The 18,973-nt window shown below is 49.9% G+C and overlaps 1 protein-coding gene across 2 annotated transcripts in view; it reads left to right on the plus strand.

Annotated features, from left to right (window-relative positions):
- The window catches only part of LOC119974681 (complement factor B-like), an 83,484-nt gene that overhangs the window by 1,969 nt on the left and 62,542 nt on the right, over positions 1 to 18,973 (plus strand). The window contains exons 1-2 of one of the 2 annotated variants that reach the window (XM_038813788.1): positions 4,020 to 4,170; positions 18,027 to 18,233. In XM_038813788.1, coding sequence (XP_038669716.1) covers positions 4,065 to 4,170; positions 18,027 to 18,233 — 313 coding nt within the window. In that variant the 5' untranslated portion in view covers positions 4,020 to 4,064. Of the gene's footprint in view, positions 1 to 4,019; positions 4,171 to 18,026; positions 18,234 to 18,973 lie in introns of those variants that run through there. The other variant, XM_038813789.1, reaches the window with a different exon arrangement.

An 18,973-nucleotide genomic window follows, 5' to 3' on the forward strand; every position in this document is an offset into this window, starting at 1 on the left:
TATTGAAAAAATTGAGCCTGAGGAAAAATGGCTATTTAATTGAGTCATGAATCACCCAATGGATAATGAGAATTATCACCTTTCCAATTTATGGGAAAAGGCATGTGCCCCCAACATTGGGCAAGTTGGATGATTGATGGCCAGACCATTGGTGGTAGAGGGCGGGGAGGTGGAGGCCGGACATCGTGCGATAATTCCTCCATGAATATGTCCAGCGTTGGCACTGATTCCCATCTGAGGCTGGAGCATACGAGATCCAGATATTGGGAGCCCACCTCTGATCCACCTCCCACCAATATCTATGGCTCATGGAGGCAGTTGGTGGACTCCCCCGCAAGACAATCCCTGAAACTAGCACGACAAGAATACCAGCCCGTTTTTGGCTTTTGCACCAGAGCACTGCCAAATGTACCAAATTGGGCAGCATGGTAACACAAGTGGATAGCACTGTGGCTTCACAGCACCAGGGTCCCAGGTTCGATTCCCCGCTGGGTCACTGTCTGTGCGGAGTCTGCACGTTCTCCCCGTGTCTGCGTGGGGTTCCTCCAGTGGCTCCGGTTTCCTCCCACAGTCCAAACATGTGCAGGTTAGGTGGATTGGCCATGCTAAATTGCCCTTAGTGTCCAAAAAGGTTAGAAGAGGTTATTGGGTTACGAGGATAGGATGGAAGCGAGGGCTTAAGTGGGTCGGTGCCGACTCGATGGGCCGAATGGCCTCCTTCTGCACTGTATGTTCTATGTACAGCTGGAATCCACCAGAACAGCTTCAAGTTGCTGGTTGTCACTGCTTGCTGAGTTGTAACTATAAGGATTTAACAGGTCACTCCGTTGGTACCATGTCTTGTTATGCTCTTGACGTAGCATAAGCTTCTTCCTTGATGTGCACTCTGACAAAGGAAGGTTTAAACGAGAAGAAAGCTTCAACGCGTTTATTCAACTATGTATAATTCTCCAACTTAGGTTCGTCTCTACTGTTAATCCTGTTATAGCTACTCAGACTGACAAACTAGTCTGCTACAATCCAGGTGGTAGGTGTGATGTTGAATCAACCCTGTGTCTCTACTCACTGAGTATCTCCACTGGAAAAAGGAAGATCGTGTGTTGTGTCCTTTATATATGGGTTGGTGTAATGCCCCCCCCCCCCCCACCCCGTGGTAGTGTCACCTCTGTGTGTATCGTGAATGCCCATTGGTCGTGTCTTATCTTACTGACCTATTGGTTGAGTGTCTGTATGTCATGTCTCTGGTGCTCCCTCTGGTGTCTAGCTAGTCTACGTGTATTTACATTAACCCCTTGTGTATCTTCAGTGATGCATATCACCACAGCGACTACACTTTAGACCACCCAAGGACCCCATTATCCACACAGCATCTCTTTAACCTGGAGCCTAAACATTGTGGTCTCTGATGCAGTTCTTCAGGCAACAGCCAGGAGATACACGTTAGCCGTCTAGGTGCCCACACCCACCATCCCTGCTCCCTGCATAGAAACCAGTGTTCTTCCTTCCTTTAGGAAGAATGTCCCCTTCGCAACATTCCCCCGACTACATAGAGTTGTTCAGAAAGTCCTCCCTCTGTCAGGAGAGTTGGGCGATACTCAGCCTGTCGAGTCCTGGATGAAGAAAAGTGTTTTGTTTTTTTAAAAATAATTTTCATTGAAAAATTTGGAATTTATACAACAATAACGCACCATAGTAAAATACCAAAAATAACAATAATATTAACAATCATAAACATTCGCCCCACCTCCATGAACAACACAGCATTTTAACAACAACGCAAATTAACACAATATAAAGTTACAGAAGAGACACTACAATAAGGAACACTGCTGCTATTGACCAAGCTACCTATCTTTGAGCCAGGAAGTCCAGAAAAGGCTGCCATCGTTTATAGAACCCTTGTATTGATCTTCTCAGGGCAAATTTGACCCTTTCCAATTTTATAAATCCCGCCATGTCACTGATCCAGGTCTCCACACTTGGGGGCCTTGCATCCTTCCACTGTAGCAGAATCCTTCGTCGGGCTACTAGTGACGCAAAGGCCAGGACACCGGCCTCTTTCGCCTCCTGCACTCCCGGCTCTACCGCAACTCCAAAAATCGCGAGTCCCCACCCTGGTTTGACCCTGGATCCAACCACCCTCGACACCGTCCCTGCCACCCCCTTCCAGAATTCTTCCAGTGCTGAGCATGCCCAGAACATATGGGCGTGGTTCGCTGGACTCCCCGAACATCTGGTGCACCTGTCCTCACCCCCAAAGAACCTACTCATCCTAGTCCCAGACATGTGGGCCCGGTGCAGCACCTTAAATTGGATGAGACTAAGCCTCGCACATGAGGAGGAAGAGTTGACTCTCTCCAAGGCATCCGCCCAAGTCCCGTCCTCTATCTGCTCCCAAAGTTCCTCCTCCCATTTAGCCTTCAGCTCCTCCACTGACGACTCCTCCACCTCCTGCATTACCTTATAGATGTCAGACACCTTCCCCTCTCCGACCCACACCCCCGAAAGCACTCTGTCCATCGCACCCCGCGATGGCAGCAAAGGGAACTCCTCTACCTGTCGCCTAGCAAATGCCTTTACCTGCAAGTATCTGAACATGTTCCCTTGGGGAAGGCCAAATTTATCTTCCAGTTCCCCCAGGCCCGCAAACCTCCCGCCAATAAACAGGTCCCTCAATTTGCTGATTCCGCCCTTTGCCACCCCCTAAATCCTCCATCCTTGTTCCCTGGGATGAACCGATGGTTGCCACCCAGTGGAGCCTCCATCGAGCCCCCTGTTTCCCCCGATGCCGTCTCCACTGTCCCCAGATTCTTGGGGTCGCCGCCACCACCGGGCTCGTGGTAAACCTCTTAGGGGAGAGCGGCAACGGTGCCGTTACCATGGCACCCAGGCTCGTACCTCTACATGACGCCATCTCCATTCTTTTCCACGCCGCCCCTCCCCCCTCCATCACCCATTTACGCACCATTGACACATTGGCTACCCAATAGTACCCCAGAAGGTTGGGCAGCGCCAGCCCGCCTCTATCCCTCCCTCGCTCCAGGAACACCCTCTTCACTCTCGGAGTCCCATGCGCCCACACAAAGCTCAAAATACTGCTAGTCACTCTCCTAAAGAAGGACCTGGGGATGAAGATGGGCAGGCACTGAAAGAGGAACAAGAACCTCGGAAGCACCGTCATTTTGACGGACTGCACCCTCCCCGCCAACGACAATGGCAGCATGTCCCACCTCTTGAACTCCTCCTCCATCTGATCTACAAGTCTGGTGAAGTTATGCTTGTGAAGAGTCCCCCAGTCCCTGGCCACCTGCACCCCCAGGTACCTAAAGCTCACCCCTGCCCGCCTAAGCGGGAGCCTACCAATTCCTTCCTCCTGGTGTCCAGGGTGCACCACAAACACCTCACTCTTGCCTAAATTTAATTTATAACCTGAAAAGGTCCCAAACTCAGCTAGCAGCTCCATCACTCCCGGCATCCCTCCCACCGGGTCCGCCACATACAGTAACAGGTCATTGGCATACAACGACACCCTATGTTCCTCCCCACTTCGCACCAAACCTCTCCACCTCTCTGAATCCCTCAACGCCATCGCCAGCGGCTCGATTGCCAATGCAAACAACAAGGGGGACAGGGGGCAACCCTGCCTGGTCCCTCGGTAAAGCCGGAAGTACTCTGACCTCCTCCTATTCGTGGCCACGCACGCCATTGGAGCCTCATATAGCAGCCTTACCCATCTAATGAACCCTTCACCAAATCCAAACCTCACCAACACCTCCCATAGGTACCCCCACTCCACTCTATCGGAAGAAAAGTGTTTTGTCGAAATGTGTATCATTTGGCAACAGGAGAACACCAGAAACCACAGAACCAAACTCCATGCCCCATCCCTCTGTATAGATTTATTAATGGTTAGTGTTTCAACAGCAAAGCAAACACCAAATTAAACATTCCAGGAAATGGTTGGCATTGGAAATCTGTCTCCAACTTATCCTAACTGCAATCATTAACCGGCAGAAACTCTGCACAGCAGGTCACATCCTATTTTCAGATTGGTAACTCTGCTGATGGCTGTACAATTAAGCACAGACTTTCGTTGGGCCAGACTGCATGGACTGGCTATGGAATTCATGGTGCTGCTAACTATTCGAGTTTTGCCTGCTGTAATATGTGGTACAGTGATTCCTAAATGATAAATTTATATTCAGTTTTTACTTAACTAATTGGTGTGGTTGTAAATGTTTTCTTCTGTTGCTTTCTTAGGAGATTTGCGTACGTGATCTAGTGCAAATGCTAGCGTGGCCATGTCTACTGGGACAGTAATGTTACACTGGTCAGGGTTAGGTTCTTAGAATCATAGAATCCATACAATGCAGAAGGAGCACTCTACCTAGCCCCACTCCCCCTCCCTACCCCCATAACCCCACCTAACGTTTTGGACACTAAGGAGCAATTTAGCATGGCCCATCCACCTAACCTGCACATCTTTGGACTGTCGGAGGAAACAGAAGCACCCGGAAGAAACCCAAGCTGACACGGGGAGAAGGTGCAAACTGCGCACGTCACCCAAGGCCGGAGTTGAACCCAGGTCCCTGGCGCTGCAGGGCAGCGGTGCTAACCACTGTACCACCCTTCTGCCAGCTGTGATCAGAGCAGAACACCTGGCCAGATGTACACAGGGGTCACTTTGGCCTTTGGGCATGATCAAGGGCTTATTTGCTATCCTCGTGGTCTATGCTGTAAGCGGGGTCTGTTGGGCATCTGACTCTGACTCAAAGATGTCATACCTGAGAATGAAAGTTCAGAACCAAGTTAACTCACTGGCAGAATGAGTAATATGAAATGTGAGTAAGTTGGTGGTGGTGGGGGGAGCATAGTACATCAGGGCACTGCTGGTAATTATTGCTGACCAGCATTAATAGAATCTGGAGGGGTAGATTGTCACAAGGGGTGACGATTCTTCCATTCCACTCTGGATAACCCTGCAAGGCTTTACTGCAGTAGAGAGATTGATCCCAACTGGGCAAGCAGCAGGGAAGACACAGAACTCTGCATTTATAAACTGTCTGTTTTCTGCCAGCCAGCAATCATCTATCCAATATGTTCCCCTCCACCGAGCTTTTAATTTTTGCAATAACTCTGGGTCTGTACTCGTTGGAGTTTAGAAGGATGAGAGGGGATCTTATTGAAACTTACAGGACACTGCGAGGCCTGGATAAAGTGGACGTGGAGAGGATGTTTCCACTTTTAGATAAAACTAGAAACAGAGGACACCATCTCAGACTAAAGGGACGATTCTTTAAAACAGAAATGAGGAGGAATTTCTTCAGCCAGAGGGTGGTGAATCTGTGAAACTGTTTACCGGAGAAGGCTATGGAGGCCAAATCACTGGGAATCGTTAAGACAGCAATAGAACATAGAACATAGAACGATACAGCGCAGTACAGGCCCTTCGGCCCTCGATGTTGCACCGACATGGAAAAAAAAACTAAAGGCCATCTAACCTACACTATGCCCTTATCATCCATATGTTTATCCAATAAATTTTTAAATGCCCTCAATGTTGGCGAGTTCACTACTGTTGCAGGTAGGGCATTCCACGGCCTCACCACTCTTTGCGTAAAAAACCCACCTCTGACCTCTGTCCTATATCTATTACCCCTCAATTTATGGCTATGTCCCCTCGTGCTAGCCACCTCCATCCGCGGGAGAAGGCTCTCGCTGTCCACCCTATCTAACCCTCTGATCATTTTGTATGCCTCTATTAAGTCACCTCTTAACCTTCTTCTCTCTAACGAAAACAACCTCAAGTCCATCAGCCTTTCCTCATAAGATTTTCCCTCCATACCAGGCAACATCCTGGTAAATCTCCTCTGCACCCGTTCCAAAGCTTCCACGTCCTTCCTATAATGAGGCGACCAGAACTGTACGCAATACTCCAAATGCGGCCGTACTAGAGTTTTGTACAACTGCAACATGACCTCATGGCTCCGGAACTCAATCCCTCTACCAATAAAGGCCAACACACCATAGGCCTTCTTCACAACCCTATCAACCTGGGTGGCAACTTCTGGGATCTATGTACATGGACACCGAGATCCCTCTGCTCATCCACACTACCAAGAATTTTACCATTAGCCAAGTATTCCGCATTCCTGTTATTCTTTCCAAAGTGAATCACCTCACACTTCTCCACATTAAACTCCATTTGCCACCTCTCAGCCAAGCTCTGCAGCTTATCGATGTCCCTCTGTAACCTGCAACATCCTTCCGCACTGTCTACAACTCCACCGACTTTAGTGTCGTCTGCAAATTTACTCACCCATCCTTCTGCGCCCTCCTCTAGGTCATTTATAAAAATGACAAACAGCAACGGCCCCAGAACAGATCCTTGTGGAACGCCACAAAAGGGGATCTGGGGTTATGGGGTGAAGGCAGGAGAATGGGGATGAGAAAAATATCAGCCATGATTGAATGGCGGAGCAGACCCGATGGGCCGAGTGGCCTAATTCTGCTCCTATGTCTTATGGTCTTATAACCTCTGATGTGGCACCTTATCAAATGCCTCTTGGAAATCCAAATACAGAATATCAACTCTATCCATAGCACATGTTACTCCTTCAAGGAACGCTAGTAAATTGGTTAAATATGATTTCCATTTCATAAACCATGCCAATTCTCCCCAATAACCTTGAGCTTGTCTAAGAGCGATAATCTCTTTAACGATCGATTCTAACACCTTCACCATGACAGATGTCATGCTCACTGGCCTATCGTTTCCTGTTTTCTGCCCCCCTCCCTTCTTGAATAGAGGAGTTATATTTGCTGATTTCCAATCTGATGGAACCTTTCTCGTGCATTTTGGAAAATTAACACCCATGCATCTACTGCCTCATTCGCCACCTCTTCTAAGACCCACAGGATGAAGCCCATCTGGACCCGGAGACTTGTCAGCTCACAGCTCCCTCAGTTTGCTCAATACTGATTTCCTGGGGACTTCCGGTGTGCATCATGAAGTGAGTGAGCACACAGAGGCAGCTCCTGCCTAAGGTTGCAGAAAAGAGCTCTTTTTTGGGCATCACGGGTTGGAATTTCGATGAAAAGGCATGGGTGAATGTTCAAGGAGTATTTTCCCCCAGGAATAGGATGTTTCTTGGTTATCAGACCCTCAGAAACAGTGCAAGATTTGTCTGAACAGCAACAAACAAAAGCCTCTGCAAGCATGCTAGCGGGGGAAGGGCCAGCTTAGAGGTCTCAAGCTGACCTGAGGGCCTTTATGAAAGCTGAATTCTAGCAGCAGAGAGAAGAACTGTGAAAAGATCTCACCAAGGCCATTGAAGAAGCGGAGACGGACTTCCGGTAGCGGTGATGCGGAGCTAAGCCGCACGTTCAGTGGCTCCCACTATTTTCGGACTTTGGGGCTCTTTTAAGGGCTCGTAGTGGTGCTGTTTGGAATTTTCCCCGTGTGGGAACACTCCTTCTCAGATTCTCCACCGGTGGATGGCCTGGACTAGGAGTGGAGCGGTCAGAAAACCGGCTTTGCAGTTGCGGCTAAGCCGCACCGCAGCTCCCGCTACTTAAGGACCTTTGGGCCGATTTGAGGGCCCCAAACGGCGCTGTCTCGACGAATCCCAGTGGGGGAAGGTGTCTAGAGGAGCATTCCCCATAATTTATGGTGCTCACCCGGAGTGGGGCAAAGGAAAAGGCTGCAGCAGCTCCCCAAGAAAAGCGGGGGAAGAAGGACAAAATGGCGGCCGGCGGAACACCCGAGGACTGGTGGAAGTGGGCGCAGGAGCAGCAGGCCTCTCTTCTGCGCTGTTTTGCAGAGCTGAAGGCTGAGTTGCTGGACTCACTGAATGCGACTACCAACAAGCTGCTTGGAGCTCAGACGGCCCAGGAGGTGTCTATCCGGGAGTTGCAGCAGCAGGCCGCTGAGCGGGAGGAGGAGGCCGTGGTCCTTGTGGGGAAAGTGGAGTTGCACGAGGCACTTCACAAAAAGTGGCAAGACTGCTTGGAGGAGCTGGACGTTCGCACGAGGCGAAAGAATTTGAGGATCCTGGGCCTGGCGGAGGGGCTGGAGGGGTCGGATCTCCCGTGGTACGTGACCGCGAGGTTGAGCTCGTTGATGGGAGCGGGGTCCTTCCATTTGCCCCTGGAGCTTGAGGGAGCTCACAGAGTGCTGGCCATGAGGCCTAAGGCAAATGAACCCCCGCGGGCGGTGCTGGTGCGGTTCCATCGATTTAGTGACCGGGAGTGTGTGCTGCGCTGGGCCAAGAAAGAGAGGAGCAGCAAGCGGGAGAACTCGGTAGTACGAATCTACCAGGACTGGAGTGCGGAGGTTGCAAAGCGGAGGGCCGGGTTCAACCGGACGAAGGCGGTGCTGCATGCCAAGCAGGTCAGATTTGGAATGCTGCAGCCTGCGCGTCTGTGGGTGACATATAAGGACCGGCACCACTACTTCGAGTCCCCGGAGGAGGCGTGGGCCTTTGTACAGGCGGAGAAACTGGACTCGAACTAGGATCTGGGGACACACTATGGCCGTTGCTGTTTTCGCTGTTGCTGTTCTTCAATTTTGACACGTGTTTTTTTAATGCTGCTTTTCTTTTTGCTCTGTTTCCGGGTGGGTTTGTCTGTTGGGTATGGGTGTGGGGTATGTGGGGAACGTTGGGGGTATGTGCTTTATATGTTCTCTTCTGTATGGGGCCGGGGGTTGGGGTGAAACTGGATTTTGAGGAGCTGCGTCGGAAGGGTGGGGTGTGGCAGTGTGAAAGCGCGGGCTTTCCTCTGGTTGTCCGCGCTGCGGGGCAGGGGGGGCGGAGCTGGAGGTGGGGGCGTGGCCTCTACTGGTTTTCTTTCCCGCGCTGAAGCGGTGCCAAGGAGGTGTGGCAAGAGGGGGATGACCCCATGCCGGGAGGAGATGGGTTTTGGCAGGAGCTGCCGGGTCAGCAGAAGTCAGCTGACTCACGGAAGCACCATGGAGAGTGCGTCGCGGCTAGGTGGGGTCCTAGCCTGGGGGGGTGGGGGGGGATACCGGGTTGCTGCTGGAAGAATGGCCAGGAAGGAGCTGGCGTGGGCCGGAGGGGTAGAGGAGAGGCGTTATCGCCATGGGGAACGGGTCAGGCGAGGCGAGCTGGCCTGGGGCGAGCAGTCGATAAGATATGGCTAGCCGGCGGGGGAGAGGGGCAGGTTGCTCTCTGATTCGGCTGATTACCTGGAACGTGAGGGGGCTGAATGGGCCGGTTAAGAGAACCACGGTATTTTCTCATCTGAAGGGGCTGAAGGCGGACGTGGCTATGCTCCAGGAGACCCACTTGAAGGTGGCTGACCAGGTTCGTCTGAGGAAGGGGTGGGTGGGGCAGGTTTTTCACTCAGGATTGGACGCGAAGAACCGGGGGGTGACGATCCTGGTGGGGAAGAGGGTGGCGTTCGAGGCGGCTGAGGTGGTGTCGGACAAGGAGGGCAGATATATTATGGTGAAGGGTAGGCTGCAGGGAGAGAAGGTGGTGCTGGTTAATGTATATGCCCCGAATTGGGATGATGCCGGCTTCATGAGGCGCTTGTTGGGCCGCATTACGGACCTGGAGGCAGGGGGCCTGATCATGGGGGGAGACTTTAACACAGTGCTGGATTCCCCACTGGACCGGTCCAGTTCAAGGATGGGTAGGAGACCGGCGGCGGCCAGAGTGCTGAGGGGGTTTATGGACCAGATGGGAGGGGTGGATCCCTGGAGGTTTGGGAGGCCGAGAGCGCGGAAGTATTCCTTTTTTCCCATGTCCATAGGGTCTATTCCCGAATAGATTTTTTCATCCTGAGCAGGGGATTGATCCCGAAGGTGCAGGATGCAGAGTATTCGGCCATAGCGATCTCAGACCATGCTCCGCACTGGGTTGATCTGGAGATGGGGGAGGCGCGGGACCAGCGCCCGCTCTGGCGCCTGGATGTGGGGCTGCTGGCTGATGAGGAGGTGTGTAGGAGGGTCCGGGGAAGTATTGAGGGGTATCTTGATACCAATGATACGGGGGAGGTCCGGGTGGGGATGGTCTGAGAGGCTCTGAAAGCAGTGATCCGGGGGGAGCTGATCTCCATCCGGGCCCATAGGGAAAGGAGGGAGAGGAAGGAGAGGGAGAGATTGGTGGGAGAGCCTCTGGATGTGGACAGGAGATACGCGGAGGCACCGGAGGAGGGGTTGCTGGGGGAACGGCGCAGGTTGCAGGCCAAATTTGACTTGTTGACCACCAGAAAGGCGGAGACACAGTGGAGGAGGTCGCAGGGCGCGGTATATGAGTATGGGGAGAAGGCGAGCAGGATGTTGGCGCATCAGCTCAGCAGGCGAGATGCGGCTAGGGAAATTGGTGGAGTGACGGATAGGGGTGGGAATGTAGTGCAGAAGGGGACAGAAGTAAATGGGGTCTTTAGGGACTTCTACGAGGAACTGTACCGGTCAGAACCTCCGATGGGGAGAGGGGGGCTGGAGAGCTTCATGAACAGGCTACGGTTCCCAAGGGTTCAAGAGGAGCTGGTAGAGGGGCTGGGGGCGCCGATAGAGTTGGAGGAGCTAGTCGGGGGGATTGGACAAATGCAGTCAGGTAAGGCGCCGGGGCCGGACGGGTTCCCGGTGGAATTTTATAAAAAGTATGCGGATCTGGTGGGCCCCCTGTTGGTGCGAGCTTTCAATGAGGCATGGGAGGGGGGGGGCTTTGCCCCCGACGATGTCGCGGGCACTAATCTCTCTGATCCTGAAGCGGGATAAGGACCCCTTGCAGTGTGGATCATACAGGCCTATCTCGCTCCTCAATGTTGACGCTAAGTTGCTGGCGAAGATCCTGGCCACCAGGATAGAGGACTGTGTGCCAGGGGTGATACACGAGGATCAGACAGGATTTGTCAAGGGACGGCAGCTCAACACGAATGTGCGGAGACTGCTAAATGTTATTATAATACCGGCAGTGGAGGGGGAGGCGGAGATAGTGGTAGCGCTGGATGCGGAGAAAGCGTTTGATAAAGTTGAGTGGGGGTACCTGTGGGAGGTGCTGGAGCGGTTCAGATTCAGGGAGGGATTCATCAAATGGGTGAGGCTGCTCTACGCGGCTCCGATGGCGAGTGTAGTTACAAATGGAAGGAGATCGAAGTACTTTAGGCTCTACCGTGGGACCAGGCAGGGGTGCCCCCTGTCCCCCTTGCCCTTTGCACTGGCGATTGAACCTTTGGCTATGGCGTTGAGGGAGTCAGGGAGATGGAGGGGTCTGGTGCAGAGGAACATCGTGTATCGCTGTATGCGGACGACCTGCTGTTGTATGTGGCGGATCCAGAAGGGGGAATGCCGGGGGTGATGGAGCTGTTAGCGGAATTTGGGGGCTTCTCGGGCTATAAGTTAAATTTAGGCAAGAGTGAGGTATTTGTAGTACACCCGGGTGATCAGGAGGAGGGAATTGGGAGACTCCCATTTAAGAGGGCAGTGAAGAGTTTCAGATACCTGGGGGTGCAGGTGGCCAGGAGTTGGGGGACTCTCCATAAGCTTAATTTTACCAGGCTGGTGGAGCAGATGGAAGAGGAATTTAAAAGGTGGGACATGGTGCCGCTATCGTTGGCGGGTAGAGTGCAGTCCGTCAAAATGACGGTTCTCCCGAGGTTCTTGTTCCTTTTTCAGTGTTTGCCCATCTTTATCCCTAGGGCCTTTTTTAGAAGGGTTACGAGCAGCATCATGAGCTTTGTTTGGGCGCATGGGACCCCGAGGGTGAAGAGGGTCTTCTTGGAGCGGGGTAGAGATGGGGGGGGGGCTGGCATTACCCAATCTCTCGGGGTATTATTGGGCGGCCAATGTGTCGATGGTGCGCAAGTGGGTAATGGAGGGGGAGGGGGCAGCATGGAAACGGATGGAGAGGGCGTCCTGTGGAGATACAAGCCTGGGGGCCCTGGTAACGGCGCCGTGGCCGCTCCCTCCTACGAGGTATACCACGAGTCCGGTGGTGGCGGCTACCCTCAAGATTTGGGGGCAGTGGAGGCGACATAGGGGAGAAGTGGGGGGCTCGATGGAGGCTCCATTAAGGGGGAACCATAGGTTCGTCCCGGGGAACATGGATGGGGGATTTCAGGGTTGGTACAGAGCAGGCATCAGACAGCTGAGGGACCTGTTTATTATAGATGGGAGGTTTGCGAGCCTGGGGGAGTTGGAGGAGAAATGTGGGCTCCCCCCGGGGAACATGTTCAGGTATCTGCAGGTAAAGGCATTTGCTAGGCGGCAGGTGGAGGGATTCCCTTCGCTTCCCGCGAGGGGGGTGAGCGACAGGGTGCTTTCGGGGGTCTGGGTCGGAGAGGGGAAGATATCTGATATCTACAAGATTATGCAGGAGGCGGAGGAGGCGTCAGTAGAGGAGCTGAAAGCTAAGTGGGAGGGGGAACTGGGGGAACAGATCGAAGACGGGACATGGGCTGATGCCCTGGAGAGGGTTAATTCTTCCTCCTCGTGTGCGCGGCTTAGCCTCATCCAATTCAAGGTGCTGCACCGGGCCCACATGACTGGGACAAGGATGAGTAGGTTCTTTGGGGGTGAAGACAGGTGTGTCAGGTGCTCGGGGAGTCCAGCGAACCATGCCCATATGTTCTGGGCATGCCCGGCGCTGGAGGAGTTCTGGAAGGGGGTGGCGAGGACAGTGTCGAGGGTGGTGGGATCCAGGGTCAAGCCAGGATGGGGACTCGCGATTTTTGGGGTTGGGGTGGAGCCGGGAGTGCAGGAGGCGAAAGAGGCCGGTGTGCTGGCCTTTGCGTCCCTAGTGGCCCGGCGAAGGATCTTGCTACAATGGAAGGATGCGAGGCCCCCAAGCGTGGAGACCTGGATCAATGACATGGCGGGTTTCATTAAGCTAGAGAAGGTCAAATTCGCCCTGAGAGGGTCGGTACAAGGGTTCTTTAGGCGGTGGCAACCTTTTCTCGACTTTCTGGCTCAACGATAGGGTACGGGGACAGTAGCAGCAGCAACCCGGGGGGGGGGGGGGGAGGGGGGGAAGGGGGAGGGAAAAGGTGGGGGGGGGGGGCGGACGATGACTATGTTTGTTTATTTAATTTTAATTTATTTTGAAGTTCTTTTGTTGTTCATTGGGGTTGGGGGGGTGGGGGATGGGATACATGCGTCGATACGGTCTGGGGGTGGTACGGTTATTATGGGTTATTTTGTTGCATTTCATTGTTTGTCGTTATGTTTTATATTTTCTGTGAAAAATTCCAATAAAAATTATATTTATAAAAAAAAAATACTGATTTCCTAATGATTGTAACTTCACCAAATTCCTCTGTCCCCTCCAATTCCTCATTAACGGCTATTACAGGAATGTTTTTGTAACTTCTGGTGAAGACAGAAGCAAAATATCTGTTCATTTCATCCATCATTTCCTTATTATCTACTATTAATTCCCCACTCTCACTCTCCAGAGGACCAATATTCGCTTTACTTACTCTTTTTCTGTTTAACTACCTGTAGAAACACTTGCTATCTGCTTTCACATTGCTAGATAGTTTCCTCTCGTGTCCTAATTCCCCCCTCCTCACCCCCCCCCCCCCCCGATCAACCTTTTAGTCATTCTTTGATGTTCTTTATATTCTGACCAATCATCAGACCAGTCACTCATCTTTGCGCAGTTATGTTTAAATTTGAGGTTTTCCTTAACTTCCTCTCGAATCATTGACGGTGGCTCCTCCTTTAGAATTATTATTTACATCAGAAACATACTTATTCTGTGTATTCTGAAACATCACCTCAAATGCCTGCCACATTCTATGTCTCCAGAAAAGCCAACCCTGTAAACTATCTCCCCATCAGATGGAAGAAATCAATAAAGCTATGAAGTGGCACATAGTCACCAATTACCTGCTCAGTTTGGGTTCTTGGCTCCATATCTCATTATGAGCTGCAACAAATGTAGAAATTTCAGGTATATTGTATTATATGCATTTGGTGCAATGAGGGTTTAAAAACCTGGGATGGTGCGTGACTGATGCAGTCATGTTTTAATAAAAATCCTGGTTTGAAAGGCAGCTAGACTTTTTGGAAACAGAGGTGCAATTAAAGCATCATAAAAGGTTGGGCCAGTGGGCTTGTGTTTATATTGAGAAGGTTTCCTGGGGAGTAGATAATTAGACTCGTGTTTAGTTTCAGTAAGATTATGTAGTTAATTGGGGAGGGGGATGCCAAGGACTGAAGCAGTCAGGTGTTGTGTTCTTCAGTTTTGAAATTGAATTTTATATTGGGATATCAACAGACAATTAGCTGTCGTCTCAAAATAGTTTGGTTAAACATCAGTTAGGGATTTGGCTGGGGACAAACTCAAAGCAGTTCAATTTTTTTTTAAATGCCTATAAAAAGAACAGCTTCTGGAAAAGTGACAGGCTAAACTGTAATTTGACTCAGGTAAGAATCTGAAGCTGGTTCCTGAAGGACCTCTCTTTCCAAAATGGTTTATCCAAGTCTTCTCTTGACAGAAAGTATTCCTGAGTCTGCTAACTGTATTTACAAGTGGATTTTGACCTGAGATGGGTATTCTTTGAGTGAAGATAAAGATAGCAGTTAAGGGTTATTGTTTCATTGTATTTGTAAGCATTATTTAACTGGTAATTTAAAGCTATTTGTCTTTATGATAAAGTTCGTAATACTGTGTTAGTAATAAAATTTGTTTGATATACCACTTCCCTGTCTGTGCGTGAAATCACTCCTGGAGAAAAGTATCCTTTCCTCACAGTCTTACAAAATAAATGAAGTATTGGAGTTTCTGTCCAGTATCTGTTAGGGTCTGGTCCAGGAACATAACAGGGCTCAATGAAAACATGGACGCAATAATGGAACTCCCTAACTAACAACATCGTGGGAGTAACTTCACTACATGGAGAGCACTGGTGCAAGGTGAAGGCTCACCTTCTTAAACATAGCTGAGATGGGCAATAATACTTTGCCAGTGATGCAGATGTTAAGATTATGGAACAATAAAAGAGCGTTTAAGCAGATGCCCCTCTGTAGTATTCACATACCTGGAGCATGCTGTGCCCAAGAGGCAAGGCTGCATGCTAATTGTTCACTAATACTACTGACAATGACTACTGGACTTATGAACATCAACACTTTACAGTGGTTAGCGGGAGGGTACAGTGGGCTTGGTTAGCTCCGTTGGCTGGACTGCAGAGTGACGTCAACAGCACAGGTTCAATTCCTGTACTGGCTGAGGTTATTCATGAAGACCCTGCCTTCTCAATCTTGCCCCTCGCCTGAGCTGTGGCGATCCTCAGGTTAAATCACCACCAGTCAGCTCTCAAAGGGGATAGCATCTTCTGGGACTGTGGTGATATTTTACATTTACTTTCCAGCGATGATCCCTGTAAACTGCAGTAATGATAAATAAATAACAATAATAATCTTTATTTGTGTCACAAGTAGGCTTAAATTAACATTGCAATGAAGTTACTGTGAAAATCCCCTCGTCGCCACACTATGGCACCTGTTTGGGTACACAGAGGGAGAATTGAGAATGTCCAATTCACCTAACAAGCACGTCTTTCGCGACTTGTGGGAGGAAACTTGAGCACCCGGAGGAAACCCACGCAGACACAGGGAGAACAGGCAGACTCCGCACAGATAGTGACACAGCAGGGAATCGAACCTGGGACCCTGGAGCTGTGAAGCAACAGTGCTAACCACTGTGCTACCATGCCATGCATTACAGAAATTTAGAGAGATCATTGTTTTAAAAGTACTTACATTGATTTGCTCAATTGACAGATAAGGATGTCTGATCATATTGAGTTGGGTCTAAGCACCAGGGTCCCAGGTTCAATTCCCGGCTGGGTCACTGTCTGTGCGGAGTCTGCACGTTCTCCCCGTGTCTGCGTGGGTTTCCTCCAGGTGCTCCGGTTTCCTCCCACTAGTACCAAAAGATGCGCTGTTAGGTAGTTTGGACATTCTGAATTCTCCCTCTGTGTACCCAAACAGGCGCTGGAATGTGGCAACTAGGAACTTTTCACAGTAACTTTATTACAGTGTTAATGTAAGCCTACTTGTGACAATAAAGATTTTTTTTTATTTTGAGATCACTCTTTTTCCCAAATGCTGCCCCACTGAAACATGCCTGAATTTCCCCATTTCATTCCCTGCAGCTAAATCCAGCACTGCTTCCTTACTCACTGGGTTGGAAACATACGGGAACGTTTTTGTGTACACATTTCATTAATTTTTCACCTATTTTCCCAGAATACAGCTGTTTTCCTATTCCATTTTAGGATAATTGAAATCCCATATCAGTTCTCTCGCATGATTTTAACATTTGCTTCTCACTTGCCATAATCTGGTGAACTGCACGAAACACCCAGAAGTGTACTAACTCCTCTAATTTTCCTTAATTTTAACCCAATAGGTTCAGCACTGAATCCTGAATATAGGTTTAGAGAAATTATGGAGCTCCAACACAGATACTTAGAGGACACCACAAGTCACACCGTGCCAATTAGGGCACCTGCCCATTATTCTCCTGCCACTTAGTCCATATCCTAACCACATTAATAATTTGCCTTAAATTCCATGAACTTCAACCTTGGTGTAGAGTCTCTTAGATAGATAGATAGAACAGTACAGCACAGAACAGGCCCTTCGGCCCTCGATGTTGTGCCGAGCAATGATCACCCTACTTAAACCCACGTAACCCGTATACCCGTAACCCAACAATCCCCCCATTAACCTTACACTACGGGCAATTTAGCATGGCCAATCCACCTAACCCGCACATCTTTGGACTGTGGGAGGAAACCGGAGCACCCGGAGGAAACCCACGCACACACTTATGAGGAACTTCATAAAATACCCTCTGGAACTGCGTACAAGAGCACCCATTAACATTCCCTTGTACACTACTTCAATCATCTCTTCAAAAATTTCAAACAACTTCGGCAGACGTGACTACCCCTTGGAAGGGTAGAAATTTGGAAGATTGTAGTTCGGGCAATTTTCTCACCTAACTCTTTTGAAACTTTAGGATGGAAACAACCTGGTCCTGGGGACTTTTCACTCTTTAGTGCCATTATTTTCTTAATTACTGTTATTTTGCTGATATTAATTTTGGTGACCCCATCAGGAAGATAGTAAGAGATGTCAGGAGGAGATAGAATGATATGATCTAGAGCAGAAGGAGGCCATTCAGCCCATCAACTCTGCGCTGACCCTCTGAAAGAGCACCCTACCTAGGCCCAAACCCCTGCCCTAGCCCTGTAACCCCACATCTTTGGACACTATGTGGCAATTTAGCATGGTCAACCCACCTAACCCACACATCTTTGGAACTGTGGAAAGGAACCGGAGTACCCAGAGGAAACCCACGTTGACACAGGGAGAACATGCCAACAGTCACCCAAGGTTAGAATTGAACCCCGTGTCCCTGGAGCTGTAAGGAAGTAGTTCTAACCACTGTGCCATCATGCCACCCCAATCCTCTGCAAAAGAAAATTATCTCAGCCTACTTTCTGCTGGAACATCTTATTTCAGTGCCAATCCTGGATGGAAAACCCCTTCTGGTAAGAGGTTGCACACTGGAAGTAGACATTCAGGTTCAATAACTAATCTCAGCCAAGCAGACAAGTGGCATTGGGCTTTGCGACCTTTGGTCAACAAGTAGAAAAATAAATCAGCCATGGTTCTCTTTCCTGATCATTAACACATGATTTATCCAGAGGGTATCTGGGCGATCACGTGTGCTGACAATTGGGTTCTCCACACTTAAAATGCCCTGGTACCACCCACCTACTTAGACACCCACACAAAGAAAAGTGATTTTTGAGAAAAATGCCTGCAGCCTGAGAAATCATAACGTAGCCTTCAGCAGAGGAGTATTGGAAACTGATTAATATACTAATATTGTAAGAGAAGTATATTTGTTACAGAAGGGTAAACATACACATTGTAGAGAGGAAAAGATTCACTGGAGCGTAAATTCAAATGTTGAACAGCGAGCTGCACACCCATCTCTAATGTTGTGCTGTTTGTGTTCATTCTGACACTATAGAAGAAAAACTTTGCAGCAATGACGAGGTGATTAAAGGCGGAAGAGTCGAATGGCCCGAGAAAGCAGTCGAAGGAAGTGTGATGACTTACATTTGCCCTGATGGATTCCGCCCCCAGCCAGTCAGTTGGAGATACTGCACCAAGTACAAGACCTGGAGTCAACTGAGAAACGTTTTTCGCGAAACTGCACTTGAGGCAACGTGCAAAGGTTTTTTTTTTGTTTTGTTTTTGTTTTGTATTTATACAACAACATCGAACCATGATAAAATACCAACAATAACAATAATAATAACAATCATAAACATTCGCCCCTCCTCAATGAACAACACAGTATATTAACAACAACTTAAATTAAGACAATGTTAAGTTACATAACCATAGGGGGGAAAAAAAACTACAATAAGAACCCCCCCCCCCTACCCCCCCGGGTTGCTGCTGCTCTTGACCAAGATACCTATCCTTGAGCCAGGAAGTCCAGAAAAGGCTGCCACCGTTTATAGAACCCTTGTATTGATCCTCTCAGGGCAAATTTGACCCTCTCCAATTTTATAAATCCCGCCATGTCACTGATCCAGGTCTCCACACTTGGGGGCCTTGCATCCTTCCACTGCAGCAAGATCCTCCGCCGGGCTACTAGGGACGCAAAGGCCAGGACACCGGCCTCTTTCGCCTCCTGCACTCCCGGCTCCACCGCAACTCCAAAAACCGCGAGCCCCCACCCTGGTTTGACCCTGGATCCAACCACCCTCGACACCGTCCCCGCCAACCCCTTCTAGAATCCTTCCAGTGCCGGGCATGCCCAGAACATATGGGCATGATTCGCCGGACTCCCCGAACACCTGGTGCACCTGTCCTCACCCCCAAAGAACCTACTCATCCTAGCCCCGGACATGTGGGCCCGGTGCAGCACCTTGAATTGGATGAGACTAAGCCTCGCACATGAAGAGG

The sequence above is a fragment of the Scyliorhinus canicula genome, chromosome 12, assembly GCF_902713615.1.
Source record: "Scyliorhinus canicula chromosome 12, sScyCan1.1, whole genome shotgun sequence".
NCBI classification, from domain to species: Eukaryota; Metazoa; Chordata; class Chondrichthyes; order Carcharhiniformes; family Scyliorhinidae; genus Scyliorhinus; species Scyliorhinus canicula.